Source organism: Rhinolophus sinicus, linkage group LG03 (assembly GCF_036562045.2).
Source record: "Rhinolophus sinicus isolate RSC01 linkage group LG03, ASM3656204v1, whole genome shotgun sequence".
Classification (NCBI taxonomy): Eukaryota; Metazoa; Chordata; class Mammalia; order Chiroptera; family Rhinolophidae; genus Rhinolophus; species Rhinolophus sinicus.
In genome coordinates, this window is record NC_133753.1 from 109343679 (window position 1) to 109358895 (window position 15217).

At 35.7% G+C, this 15217-nt stretch overlaps 1 protein-coding gene across 1 annotated transcript in view; it reads left to right on the forward strand.

Annotated features, from left to right (window-relative positions):
- The first annotated feature begins 659 nt into the window (after nt 1–659).
- The window catches only part of SEPTIN14 (septin 14), a 45821-nt gene continuing 31263 nt past the window's right edge, over nt 660–15217 (forward strand). The window contains exons 1-4 of the mRNA XM_074326717.1: nt 660–750; nt 1128–1323; nt 9323–9509; nt 10986–11147. Coding sequence (XP_074182818.1) covers nt 660–750; nt 1128–1323; nt 9323–9509; nt 10986–11147 — 636 coding nt within the window. The remainder of the gene's footprint in view (nt 751–1127; nt 1324–9322; nt 9510–10985; nt 11148–15217) is intronic.

Sequence of the window (15217 nt, forward strand, 5' to 3'; positions counted from 1 at the left end):
GGATTGTTTGTTTTTGTTGCTGAGTTGTACAAATTCTTTATATATTTTGGATACTAGCCCTTTATCAGTGACGTTGTTTGCAAATATCTTCTCCCATTCGGTTTGTTGCCTCTTTGTTTTGTTGATGGTTCCTTTTGCTGTGCAGGAGCTTTTTAGTTTGATATAGTCCCATTCACTTATTTTTGCTTTTATTTCCTTTGCCTTTTGGGGTCACTAACTTTTCTTGCATATATTAACATACATTGAGTTTCCTAGATATATTAACACACTGAATCAGAATGAAAGTATACTAATTTTTTCATTCTTTAATGAAAAGTATAATTTCTTATTTTACAGTAATACACTGAAGTTCCTTGAGGTATTTCTTTAATTTCCTACTTTTAAGTTTAGGAACACTGTCTCTCTGAGTGTAGTCACAGATAGATTCACTAGTTATAAAAATGATAGCAAAATCTATGTGTCTGGACAAAGACTTCTCTTTTTTTAAAATAAATTTACTTAATTTGCTCTTGCCTGAAGTATGATAACCAAACAGTAATCAATTCTAATTTATTTGAAATATTATAATTATGTTTTCAAATGATATTTCCTATTCTAATCAAAATATTTTTACTTATTGTTTCTTTAAGCAAAAAGAAGATAACATCCGTTGCTTAACTATGTTTGGTCATTTTGGTTTTGAATGTTTGCCTCATCAGTTAGTGAACAGATCTATTCAACAAGGATTCTCTTTTAATCTTCTCTGTGTGGGTAAGTGCTGGAGTTTTCATCTGCATTATTACTTAATTTTCCCAAAAGTTCACTTTAACTCATCTTCAGCAGTGTAACACTGGCAGTGGTAATTCAAGAATACATCCTCATGCTTGTATTCGTTTACATCTTCATAGCCATACTACTTAAACACTTTTTTTCTTTAAATGTTTCAGTGCTCTCCAAAATCTGATACAGTTCTATGTATATTTTCTATCTATATTATGTTAATGATTGAGGGTGTCAGGAGTAGCATGTATATTATCAAGGACATCTTTGTCTTTGAAGAATTTGGGACCTCCTAAACCACTCTAGGGATTCAGAGTGTTACTTCTTAGCCATCTTATGCCCCTATATGATATATCTGTTTATTACAGGGGAAACTGGAATTGGAAAGTCAACACTGATCAACACATTGTTTAACACCAATTTGAAAGACAAAAAATCCTCGCATTTTTATCCAAATGTTGAACTTAAAATTCAGACATATGACCTTCAGGAAAGCAATGTTCAGTTGAAATTAACTGTTGTGAAAACAGTGGGATATGGTGATCAAATAAACAAAGAAGCAAGGTTAGTGTTTTCTTATTTTAATTAAAAGGTTTTATTATTTCAAGGAATTTGTCTTCTTCCTCTAAATTGTAATGTTTTTCTAAGGCAATTGAAAATTTTCATTCCATATTTTCATTCTGCCTATTTAAGTAATATTTCTTCTTATGATAAAATTGATATTTTTGTATAAATGTTTTCAGACATTTTTAGCTAGATACCCAGGAGAGGGATTGCTGGGTCATATGGTAATTCTATTTGTAATTTTTTGAGGAACCTCCACACTGCCTTCCATAGTGGCTGCACCACTCTGTATTCCCACTAACAGTGTATGAGGGTTCCTTTTTCTCCACAGCCTCTCCAACACTTGTTGCTATTTGTCTTGTTGATGATAGCCATTCTAAACGGGTGAGGTGATATCTCTTTGTGGTTTTTATTTGCATTTCTCTGATGATTAATGATGTTGAGCATTTTTTCATATGTCTACTTTTTAAATTTAAAACTATTGGGGGAGACAATGATTAGTAAAATTACACAAATTTGAAGTGTACAATTCTGTAATACATCATCTATATATTACACTGTGTGTTCACCACTCAGAGTCATTTCTCCTTCCATACCATATATTTGACCCCATTTACCCTCATCTACGACCCCCTCCTCCTTTACCCTCTGGTGACCACTAAACTATTGTCTGTGTCTGAGTTTTTGTTTCTTTATTTGTTTCCCTTGTTTCTTTGTTGCTTTCAGTTTTATATCCCACATATCAGTGAAATCATATGGTTCTTGACTTTTTCTGTGTGACTTATTTCGCTTAGCATAGTAATATCAAGATCCATCCATATTTTAACAAATGGCACAATTTCATCTTTTTTATGGCATTGTGTATATCTACAAGTTAGGATGGCTATCATCAGCAAGACAAATAGTAACAAGTGTTGGAGAGGCTATGGAGAAAAAGGAACCCTCATACACTGAAGGTGGGAATGAAGATTAATGCAGCTGGTGTGGAAGGCAGTGTGGAGGTTCCTCAAAAAAAATTAAAAATAGAATTATCATATGACCCAGCAGTACCTCTCCTAGTATTTTCCCCCAAATTTGCAAACATTTATCCTTAAAGATATATGTGCTCTGATGTTCATTGCAGCTTTATTTGCTGTGGTCAAGACATGGAAACAATCAGTGTTCTTCACTAGGTGATTGGATAAAGAAGACTGAACATCTTTTTATCTGTCTGTTGACCATCTATTTGTCCTCTATGGAAAAATGTCTAGTTAGGTCCTCCATCCATTTTTAAATTTTATTTTATTTTTTCTTTTATGTGTTGAGTTCTATGAGTTTTTTTTATTATTAAATTTATTGGGGTGACAATTGTTAGTAAAATTACATGGATTTCAGGTGTACAATTCTGTATTACATCATCTATAAATCCCATTGAGTGTTCATCACCCAGAGTCAGTTCTCCTTCCATCACCATATATTCGATCCCCCTTACCCTCATCTCCCACCCCCCACCCCCTGCCCCTCTTACCCTCTGGCAACCACTAAACTATTGTCTGTGTCTATGAGTTTCTGTTTCTCATTTGTTTGTCTTGTTCTTTTGTTGTTTTTGGTTTATATACCACATATCAGTGAAATCACCTGGTTCTCTGCTTTTTCTGTCTGACTTGTTTCGCTCAGCATTACTCTCTCAAGATCCATCCATGTTGTCACAAATGTTCCTATATCATCTTTTCTTACTGCCGAATAGTATTCCATTGTGTATATATGCCACAACTTCTTTATCCATTCATCTATCGAAGGACATTTTGGTTGTTTCCATGTCTTGGCTACCGTAAACAGAGCTGCAATGAACATTGGAGCACACGTGTCTTTATCTCTAAATGTTTTCAGATTTTTTGGGTAGATACCCAGGAGAGGAATTGCTGGATCATATGGCAATTCTATTCGTAATTCTTTGAGGAACCTCCACACTGCCTTCCATAACGGCTGCACCAGTCTGCATTCCCACCAACAGTGTATGAGGGTTCCTTTTTCTCCACAGCCTCTCCAACATTTGTTACTATTTGTCTTGTTGATGATAGCCATTCTGACTGGGGTGAGGTGATATCTCATTGTGGTTTTGATTTGCATTTCTCTGATGATTAGTGATGTTGAGCATTTTTTCATATGTCTATTTGCCATTTGTATGTCCTCTTTGGAGAAATGTCTCTTCAAGTCCTCTGCCCATTTTTCAATTGGGTTGTTTTTTTTGTTGTTGTTGAGTTGCATGAGTTCCTTGTATATTCTGGATACTAGCCCCTTATTGGAGGCACTGTTTGCAAAAATCTTCTCCCATTCAGTTGGTGGCCTCTTTATTTTGTCAATGGTTTCTTTTGCTGTGCAGAAGCTTTTAAGTTTCATATAGTCCCATTCGTTTATTTTAGCTTTTACGTCCATTGCCTTTGGAGTCAAGTTCATAAAATGCTCTTTGAACCCAAGGTCCATAAGTTTAGTACCTATGTTTTCTTCTATGCAGTTTATTGTGTCAGGTCTTATGCTTAAGTCTTTGATCCTTTTTGAATTAACTTTGGTACATGGTGACAAATAGCATCCAGTTTCATTCTTTTGCACGTGGCTATCCAATTCTCCCAGCACCATTTATTGAAGAGGCTGTCTTTGCTCCATTGTATGTTTTTAGCTTCTTTGTCAAAAATTATCTGTCCATATTTATGTGGTTTTATTTCTGGGTTCTCAATTCTATTCCATTGGTCTATGTGTCTGTTTTTCTGCCAATACCATGCTGTTTTGATGATTGTAGCCCTGTAGTACAAGCCAAAGTCAGGAAGTGTGATACCTCCATTATAGTTCTTTTTCCTTAAGATTGCTTTGGCTCTTCGGGGTCTTTTGTGGTTCCAAACAAATCTGATGATTTTTTGTTCTATTTCTTTAAAATATGCCATTGGGATTTTGATGGGGATTGCATTGAGTCTGTATATTGCTTTGGGTAATATGGCCATTTCAACTATGTTGATTCTTCCAATCCATGAGCACGGAATGTCTTTCCATTTCTTTGTGTCTTCTTCAATTTCTTTCAAAAATGTCTTATAGTTTTCAGCATATAGGTCTTTCACATCCTTGGTTAAGTTTATTCCTAGGTATTTTATTCTTTTTGCTGCAATTGCAAAAGGAATTATTTTTCGTATTTCTTTTTCTGAGATTTCATTGTTAGTATATAGGAAGGCAATGGACTTTTGTGCCTTGATTTTGTAGCCAGCAACTTTACTGTATTCGTTGATTGTTTCTAATAGCTTTTTGGTGGAGTCTTTAGGGTTTTCTATATATAGCATCATGTCATCTGCAAAGAGTGATAATTTAACTTCTTCATTCCCAATTTGGATGCCTTTTATTTCTTTCTCTTGCCTGATTGCTCTGGCAAGGACTTCCAACACTATGTTGAAAAGCAGAGGTGATAGGGGACATCCCTGTCGTGTTCCTGAACATAGAGCAAAGGGCTTCAGTTTTTCTCCATTAATTATGAGATTAGACCAGGGCTTGTCATATATGGCCTTTATTATGTTAAGGTATTTTCCTTCTATACCCATTTTATTAAGTGTTTTAATCATAAATGGATGTTGTATCTTGTCAAATGCTTTTTCTGCATCAATTGATATAATCATATGATTTTTGTCCTTTATTTTGTTTATGTGATGTATCACATTGATGGATTTGATGTTGAACCATCCTTGTGCCCCGGGATGAACCCCACTTGGTCGTGATGAATAATCTTTTTAATGCATTGTTGTATTCGATTTGCTAGAATTTTGTTTAGGATTTTTACATCGGTATTCATTAGAGATATTGGTCTGTAATTTTCTTTTTTTTGCTGTCCTTACCAGGTTTTGGTATCAGGGTAATGTTGGGCTCATAAAATGAGTTAGGCTCATAAATGTCTCTTCTTCAATTTTTTGGAGGAGTTTGTGCCGAATTGGTATTAGATCCTCTTTGAAGGTTTGGTAGAATTCACTAGTGAAGCCATCTGGTCCCGGACTTTTGCTTTTGGGAAGTTTTTTGATGACTGATTCAATTTTGTTATTGGTGATCGGTCTGTTTAGATTTTCCAGTTCTTCATGGTTCAGCCTTGGAAGGCTATATGTTTCTAAGAACTTGTCCATTTCTTCTAGGTTGTTGAATTTGGTGGCATATAGTCCTTCATAGTATTCTTGGATGATCCTTTGTATTTCTGTGGTGTCCGTGATAACTTCCCCTTTTACGTTTCTGATTTTGTTAATCAGTGTCTTCTCTCTTTTTATCTTAGTAAGTCTAGCCAAGGGTTTGTCAATTTTGTTAATCTTCTCAAAGAAACAGCTCTTTGTCACATTAATGTTTTCTAGTGTCTTTCTGTTCTCTATTTCATTTATTTCTGCTCTGATTTTTGTTATTTCCTTTCTTCTGCTGACCTTGGGTTTTACTTGTTCTTCTTTTTCTAGTTCTTTAAGGTGTAACATGAGGTTATTTATTTGGGAGTTTTCTTGTTTCTTGAGATAGGCCTGTAATGAGATAAATTTCCCTCTTAAAACTGCTTTCGCTGCATCCCAGAAATTTTGGTAGGATGTATTTTCATTGTCATTTGTTTCTATGTATCTTTTGATCTCTCCTCTAATTTCTTCTTTGACCCAGTCCTTCTTTAAAAGTATGTTGTTTAGTCTCCATGTATTTGTGTTTTTTCCCGCTTTCTTTTTACAGTTGATATCCAATTTCAAAGCCTTGTGATCAGAGAATATGCATGGTATGATTTCAATCTTCTTAAATTTGTTGAGACTGATTTTATGTCCCAATATATGGTCTATCCTTGAGAATGTTCCGTGTACACTAGAAAAGAATGTATAGTCTGATGTTTTAGGATGAAGTGCTCTATAAATGTCAATTATGTCCATTTCATCTAATGTGTCATTTAGGGCTACTATTTCGTTATTTATTTTCTGTTTGGATGATCTATCCATAGCTGTCAATGATGTATTTAAGTCCCTAGTATAATTGTGTTTTGGTCAATTTCTCCCTTTAGTTCTGTTAGTAGTTGCTTGGTGTATTTCGGTGCTCCCTGATTGGGGGCATAAATATTGATGACTGTTATGTCTTCTTGTTGTACAGTCTCCTTCACCATTATGAAATGTCCATCTTTGTCTCTTGTTATCTTTTCACCTTGAAGTCTGTTTCATCTGATATCATTATGGCTACACCTGATTTTCTCTGGGTACCATTTGCTTGGAATGTCAATTTCCACCCTTTCACTTTGAGTCTATGCTTGTCCTTGTAGCTGAGATGTGTCTCTTGGAGACAGCATATGGTTGGGTTTAGTTTTTTGATCCAATCTGCTACTCTGTGCCTTTTTATTGGTGAGTTCAGTCCATTTACATTTAGGGTGATTATTGATATGTGAGGATTTCCTGTCATTCTATCTTTAGTTTTCTGGTAAGGCTGTGTCTCCATTGTTTCTTTGCCTTTTTGTTGTTGTCTATTATTTCTGTGTGGTGGTATTCTATGATGTTTCCCTCTGTTTCTTCTTTTATTTCAGTATATATTTCAATTCTGGATTTATTTTGAGTGGTTACCCTTAAGTTTATGTAAAAGAAAGTTTGATATTTAGAGTATTCCATTTTCTTCATCACGCTTACTTTCTCCATTCCCATATTCCGGTTCAGGCCTTTACTCTCCCCCTTTTTGAGTTTTGGTTGCCACAAATTGTCCCTCTTGATGGTGGTCGAATAGCCTCCTTAATATTGTAGTGCATGTCGTGTATTAGAAAATTCCGTCAGCTTCTGTATGTCTGGAAAGGTCTTTATTCCTCCTTCATATCTAAAGGATATTTATGCTGGATATGTTATTCTTGGCCCATGATTTCTCTCTTTCAATAGTTTGAATATGTGGTTCCACTCCCTGCTAGCTTGTAGAGTTTCTGCTGAAAAATCTGATGATAATCTAATGGGCTTTGCTTTGTAAGTTACCGTCTTCTTTTCCCTGGCTGCCTGGGGGATTCTTTCTTTGTCGTTGATTTTAGACAGCTTCAATACAATGTGCCTTGGAGAAGGCCTGTTGGGATTGAGGTAACTAGGTGTTCTATCTGCTTCTTGGATTCGAGGGTCCAGTTCTGTCCACAAATTTGGGAAGTTCTCATCGACAATTTGTTTGAATATATTCTGTGTTCTCTTCTCTCTTTCTTCTCCTTCTGCAATGCCCATTATTCTTATATTGCTCTTTCTGATGGAGTCAGAAAGTTCTTGTAGAGTTCTTTCATTTCTTTTAAGTCTCAAGTCTCTTTCTTCTTCTATTTGTGTCATTTCCAGGTTTCTATCTTCGATGTCACTGATTCTTTCCTCCATCTGGTGAACTGTGCTACCTAAGCTAGCATTTCATTCTTAATTTCTTCTATTGAGTTCTTAATCTCCAGAAATTCTATTTGGTTCTTTTTTAAAATTTCAATCTCTTTCGTAAAATGCTCATGCTGTTCTTTGATTGAGTTTCTGAGTTCATTTAACTGCCTATCTGTGTTTTCTTGTATCTCGTTGAGTTTTTTCAGAACTGCAATCTTGAATTTTCTGTCGTTTAAGTCACATATTTCTGTATCTTTAAGTGCCTTCTCTGGAGATTTTTCACTTTCTTTCTGAGCTATCTTGTTGCCTTCGTTATTCATGGCGATTACTGCTTTACTATTTCTCTTCCTAGACATCTACAGGAGTGACTTCTGCAACAGGTTGATAGGAAGAGGTCTTTCTTTTGTTTGCCAGTACTTGTTGGTAGAATGTTTCATTATTTCTCCAACTGCAATTTATTTTTGTTTCTCCCACACTGTAGTGCTGTTTTCTCTGCACTATTCCAACTTCTCACACAATGGGGGGATTCCCTGGGAGACGGGCTTCTCCTCTGTTAATAGTTCGTCTATGTCACAGGGCGCAGTGTCCCGGTGGGTATGCAGAGTGCTTTTGATGTTCCAAAGCTCTTCCAGCTCCTGATTCAGACCCCGTATGTTTTAGCAGTTCCGTTTACTCGTGCAGGGATCCGCCCAGATAGGTGGGGTCAGGAACAGGGTAATTTGTGAGAGGTGGCCCAGAGCAATGGTGGCGACCACCACCACAGCCAGTCCTGGTTCCACAGCTCTCTCCCCTTTGCCGGAACTAGTTGGGCTGTGAATTTGTGTCTGTGGTCCACAGTTCTCAAAACAGCAAATTTTCTGTTTTTTTTTTTTTTTTTAATCTGACACAGCTACTGTTTCGCTTCTAGCACCGGGCAGGTGTGGGTGGGGCGAGCTCTGGGAGGGGTGGGAGGGGGCGGCTAGTCTCAGTGCCTAAGGCTCCGTTCTCTGCTCGGCAGTGCAGGCTTAAACCACCGTTTTCAGCCTTTTTCCCTCAGTCTTTTCTCCGAGGTCTCTGCCGTGAGCGTTGGGTTCAGCCATGGTATATGCTGTCCCCTCAGCCATGTGGAGCCCAGGTGGAGCCCCAGCAGTCCGAGTTCTTCCCTCACTCACAGCTGTGGTAGTTTCGGGAAGCAGCGAGCTCAGCGCACTGAGCTAGGTCTGCGCCCTGCCCCCTCGCGGCTCCGTCTCCGCGCACTTCTCCCTTTCCTCCTCCCTCCACTCGCGCGAATCTCCCATCTGTAGGTGATTTCAGTCGGTAGTGGGCCTCTTCATCTTGCCTGTCTGCTGTGCAGGGAGTCCTTTGTGGAGTTTTTGTTGTTCGATTCTTTGTAAATTCTAGGGGAGCTTTACAGAGGCTCACCTCACGCCGCCATTTTTCCGGACCCAATTAAAAATTTTAGTTTCTGATTTGCATTGTATTGAACTGATAAATCACTTTGCCATTTCAATAAACAATGTAAAGCATGGTCCTTTTATTTTTTGTAATTGTATTTTTGTGAAGACAGGTAATTCAGTTTATACTACTGTGACAAACTATTGAGTATACATACTAACTATTTATTAAATGGTAAAAATGTAGACTTCAGATGTTATTAATATGTTATGCTAAATGTTTAAATAATTGTTTTTCAGTTACCAACCAATAGTTGACTACATAGATGCTCAATTTGAAGCCTATCTTCAAGAAGAATTGAAAATTAAACGTTCCTTTGTTGACTACCATGATTCTCGTATCCATGTGTGCCTTTACTTCATTTCACCTACAGGACATTCTCTGAAGTCCCTTGATCTATCAACAATGAAGAGCATTGGTAGTAAGGTGTGTTCGGTAAATCTACCAACCTCAGGATTTGATAATTATTTTCAGATAATGCATATCTTGAAGGTATTTGCATACAATAACTTACTTTGTAATATGTGTATATTTTTCTGTTAAATTTGAAAGATTTCGTAATAGTTTCTTAGGAATATCATTACAAAATACCACAGAATTACTGGTTTAAACAACAATTAATTTTCTCACAGTTCTCAAGGCTAGAAGTCCAAGATCAAGGTATTGCCAAATTTTGTTTCTTCTGAAACCTTTCCACTTGGGTGGCAGATGGCTGTGTTTTCACATGAGCTTTCCTTTGTGCACACATCTGATATTTCTTTGTATGTCCAAGTTTCCCCTTCTTATAAAGACACAGTCAGATAGAATTAGGGTCCACCCTACTGGTCTTATATTGACTTAATCACCTCATTAAATGACCTTATATTTCCAAATTCAATCACATTGTGAGACATTGGGGATTGAGACTTCAACATATGCATGGGGTGGGGGAGACAGTTTTAGCCTATAACAGCATTTGATAAATTTCAATCTTAGCTTGCTTTCTAGAGAAATTTAATTAGAATAATGCATCATTTAGGACAATAGGATGCAGGTAAAAAATCAGTTAACTGATTTTTAGTTTTTTTTTGTGTGTGATTAAATGGTAACTCAGATTATGGTCAGTTGCCCATATTTTTGAAATTGAATTTACTTTATGGTACTATAAAGTAATTTCATTAACATTTACCTGGTGCCACATATTTTGTGAAACATGAAGCTTTCATGATCTTGGCTACTGGTCTTATTAGAGAGAATACAGAATGCAACATATATATTTTTCCAACAGGGGGTCAATATACATATGAAAAAACTTAGGTCATGAGATTCTTTTCTGCAGTCAGCCCTTATAAAACATGCTGTTTTCAATCTTATTCAGTTGGAGAGGAAAAATTCTAAAATTGTTTTTTCTGTCAAAGAATTCTTGACTTTTGATATGTATTATTCAAACTAGAAAAAATTGTGCTTAATCTCATATATAATCAAGTAGTTTAAGATGGATTTATGGAGAAAGTAATGCAAAAGGGAGAAAAGTAAATGAATGATAGGTAGAGGACAAATTATTTTATAATTTTGATGAAAGGTCTCTTCTACTTTTATAGCACTCAGTAAATAAGCAATCAAATTTATAATGAATTAAATAGATTACATCACCTTACTACTTACATTTTACTAACTCCTGATGTGTTAGAAGTGTAGAAAGGAACACAAGTTAAGACTTCTAAATCTGAACTCTGATAAAAAAAAAATTATCTTCAAAATACTGAGTATTTTGGAAAGAAATTTTGTGAGGAAGGCATAATAATCAGTGATTATCTAGTTACAAATATTTATTGTCAGAAACTGTGAGGTTTTACCTGTAAAAATTCCAGGATTAACAACAAATCCTCAGTGGTGACATTTTGTTTCCTTCCTTCTTCATAGGTGAACATTATACCACTGATTGCCAAAGCAGATACAATTTCTAAAAATGATTTACAGAAATTTAAGTGTAAGATAATGAGTGAATTGATTAGTAATGACATCCAGATATATCAGTTCCCAACAGATGATGAAACTACTGCTCAAGTGAACACCTCAATGAATGTAAGCTTCTAACAATTTAATATCAACTCTATTTTACATGTGGGAATAAAATGTAAATTGTAAGTAACAACATTAGTAATATATTATCACTTTTCCTAATAAAGACAAAATAAATAGATTTGTTTTTTTTAAATCCAGTGTGGAAAACATTTTATTTCCTTGATTTAAAAAAACGTTCACTGAAAAATCACTTCTATTTTTGTGTGAGATAGATACATGGTGTTTATTTAGATTATTCCTTAACCAGCACAATACATTTTATATATGCTTATATATGATATATGTTTATAATAAAAGTTAAAAAAAATATAGTTCATGTTTCTTTAGTCTTACTCAAATCAATTCTATTTTTTTAAATTAAAGTTTATTGGTGTGACAATTTTTAGCAAAGTTACACTGGTTTCAGGTGTACAATTCTGTATTACATCATCTATAAATCCCATTGTGTGTTCACCACCCAGAGTCAGTTCTCCTTCCATCACCATATACTTGATCCCCCTTACCCTCATCTCCCACCCCCCACCCCCCTTACCCTCTGGTAACGACTAAACTATTGTCTGTGTCTATGAGTTTTTGTTTCTCATTGGTTTGTCTTGTTCTTTTGTTGTTTTTGGTTTATATACCACATATCAGTGAAATCATATGGTTCTCTGCTTTTCCTGTCTGACTTATTTTGCTTAGCATTATACTTTCAAGATCCATCCATATTGGGTTGTTTGTTTTATTTGTTGTTGAGTTGCATGAGTTCCTTGTATATTCTGGATATTAGCCCCTTATCGGAGGCACTGTTTGCAAAAATCTTCTCCCATTCAGTTGGTTGATTCTTTATTTTGTTGATGGTTTCTTTTGCTGTGCAGAAGCTTTTAAGTTTCATATAGTCCCATTCGTTTATTTTAGCTTTTACTTCCATTGCCTTTGGAGTCAAATTCATAAAATGCTCTTTGAACCCAAGGTCCATAAGTTTAGTACCTATGTTGTCTTCTGTTCAGTTTATTGTGACATGTCTAATGCTTAAGTCTTTGATCCATATTGAATTAATTTTGGTACATGGTGACAGATAGCAGTCCAGTTTCATTCTTTTTGCACGTGGCTATCCAGTTCTCTCACCACCATTTATTGAAGAGGCTGTCCTTCCTCCATTGTATGTTTTTAGCTTCTTTGTCAAAGATTATCTGTCCATATTTATGTGGATTTATTTCTGGGTTCTCAATTCTATTCCATTGGGCTATGTGTCTATTTTTCTGCCAATACCATGCTGTTTTGATTGTTGTAGCTCTGTAGTGCAAGCTAAAGTCAGGGAGTATGTTCTTTTTTCTTAAGATTGCTTTGGCTATTCAGGGTCTTGTGAGGTTCCAAACAAATCTGATGATTTTTTGTTCTATTTCTTTAAAATATGCCATTGGGATTTTGATGGGGATTGCATTGAATCTGTATATTGCTTTGGATAATATGGCCATTTTAACTATATTGATTCTACCAATCCATGAGCACGAAATGTCTTTCCATTTCTTGGTATCTTCTTCAATTTCTTTCAAAAATGTCTTATAGTTTTCAACATATAGGTCCTTCACATCCTGGGTTAAGTTTATTCCTAGGTATTTTATTCTTTTTGCTGCAATTGCAAAAGGAATTGTTTTTTGTATTTCTTTTTCTGAGATTTCATTGTTAGCATATAGGAAATCAATGAACTTTTGTGCGTTGATTTTGTAGCCAGCAACTTTACTGTATTTGTTGATTGTTTCTAATAGCTTTTTGGAGGAGTCTTTAGGGTTTTCTATATAGAAAATCATGTCATCTGCAAAGAGTGATAATTTAACTTCTTCATTCCAAATTTGGATGCCTTTTATTTCTTTCTCTTGCCTGATTGCTCTGGCAAGGACTTCCAACACTATGTTGAAAAGCAGAGGTGATAGGGGACAACCCTGTCATGTTCCTGAACGGAGAGCAAAGGGCTTAAGTTTTTCCCCATTAATTATGAGATTAGCTGAGGGCTTGTCATATATGGCCTTTATTATGTTAAGGTATTTTCCTTCTATACCCATTTTATTAAAGGTTTTAATCATAAATGGATGTTGTATCTTGTCAGATGCTTTTTCTGCATCAATTGATATAATCATGATTTTTGTCCTTTATTTTGTTTATGTGATGTATCACATTGATGGATTTGTAGATGTTGAACCATCCTTGTGCCATGGGAATGAACCCAGATGAAAAATCTTTTTAATACATTGTTGTATTTGATTTGCTATAATTTTGTTTAGGATTTTTTCTTTTTCTGAGATTTCATTGTTACTATCTTGGAAGGCAATGGACTTTTTTTTTAAAATTAAATTTATTGGGGTGACAATTGTTAGTAAAATTACATAGATTTCAGGTGTACAATTCTGCATTACATCATCTATAAATCCCATTGTGTGTTCATCACCCAGAGTTAGTTCTCCTTCCATCACCATATATTCGATCCCCCTTACCCTCATCTCCCACCCCCCACCACCCGCTCCCCCTTACCCTCTGGCAACCACTAAACTATTGTCTGTGTCTATGAGTTTCTGTTTCTTATTTGTTGGTCTTGTTCTTTTGTTGTTTTTGGTTTATATACCAAATATCAGTGAAATCACATGGTTCTCTGCTTTTTCTGCCTGACTTGTTTCGCTCAGCATTACACTCTCAAGATCCATCCATGTTGTCACAAATGTTCCTATATCATCTTTTCTTACTGCCGAATAGTATTCCATTGTGTATATATACCACAACTTCTTCATCCATTCATCTATCGAAGGACATTTTGGTTGTTTCCATGTCTTGGCCACCGTAAACAAAGCTGCAATGAACATTGGAGCACACGTGTCTTTATCTCTAAATGTTTTCAGATTTTTTGGGTAGATACCCAGGAGAGGGATTGCTGGGTCATATGGCAATTCTATTTGTAATTCTTTGAGGAACCTCCACACTGCCTTCCATAACGGCTGCACCATCTGCATTCCCACCAACAATGTATGAGGGTTCCTTTTTCTCCACATCCTCTCCAACATTTGTTACTATTTGTCTTGTTGATGATAGCCATTCTGACTGGGGTGAGGCGATATCTCATTTTGGTTTTGATTTGCATTTCTCTGACAATTAGTGATGTTGAGCAATTTTTCATATGTCTATTTGCCATTTGTATGTCCTCTTTGGAGAAATGTCTCTTCAAGTCCTCTGCCCATTTTTCAATTGGGTTGTTTGTTTTTTTGTTGTTGAGTTGCATGAGTTCCATGTATATTCTGGATACTAGTCCCTTATTGGAGGCACTGTTTGCAAAAATCTTCTCCCATTCCGTTGGTGGCCTCTTTATTTTGTCAATGGTTTCTTTTACTGTGCAGAAGCTTTTAAGTTTCATATAGTCCCATTCGTTTATTTTAGCTTTTACTTCCATTGCCTTTGGAGTCAAGTTCATAAAATGCTCTTTGAACCCAAGGTCCATAAGTTTAGTACCTATGTTTTCTTCTATGCAGTTTATTGTGTCAGGTCTTATGCTTAAGTCTTTGATCCATTTTGAATTAACTTTGGTACATGGTGACAAATAGTAGTCCAGTTTCATTCTTTTGCACGTGGCTATCCAATTCTCCCAGCACCATTTATTGAAGAGGCTGTCTTTGCTCCATTGTATGTTTTAGCTTCTTTGTCAAAATTATCTGTCCATATTTATGTGGTTTTATTTCTGGGTTCTCAATTCTATTCCATTGGTCTATGTGTCTGTTTTTCTGCCAATACCATGCTGTTTTGATTATTGTAGCCCTGTAGTACAAGTCAAAGTCAGGAAGTGTGATACCTCCATTATTGTTCTTTTTCTTAAGATTGCTTTGGCTATTCGGGGTCTTTTGTGGTTCCAAACAAATCTGATGATTTTTTGTTCTATTTCTTTAAAATATGCCATTGGTATTTTGATGGGGATTGCATTGAATCTGTATATTGCTTTGGGTAATATGGCCATTTTAACTATGTTGATTCTTCCAATCCATGAGCACGGAATGTCTTTCCATTTCTTTGTGTCTTCTTCAATTTCTTTCAAAAATGTCTTATAGTTTTCA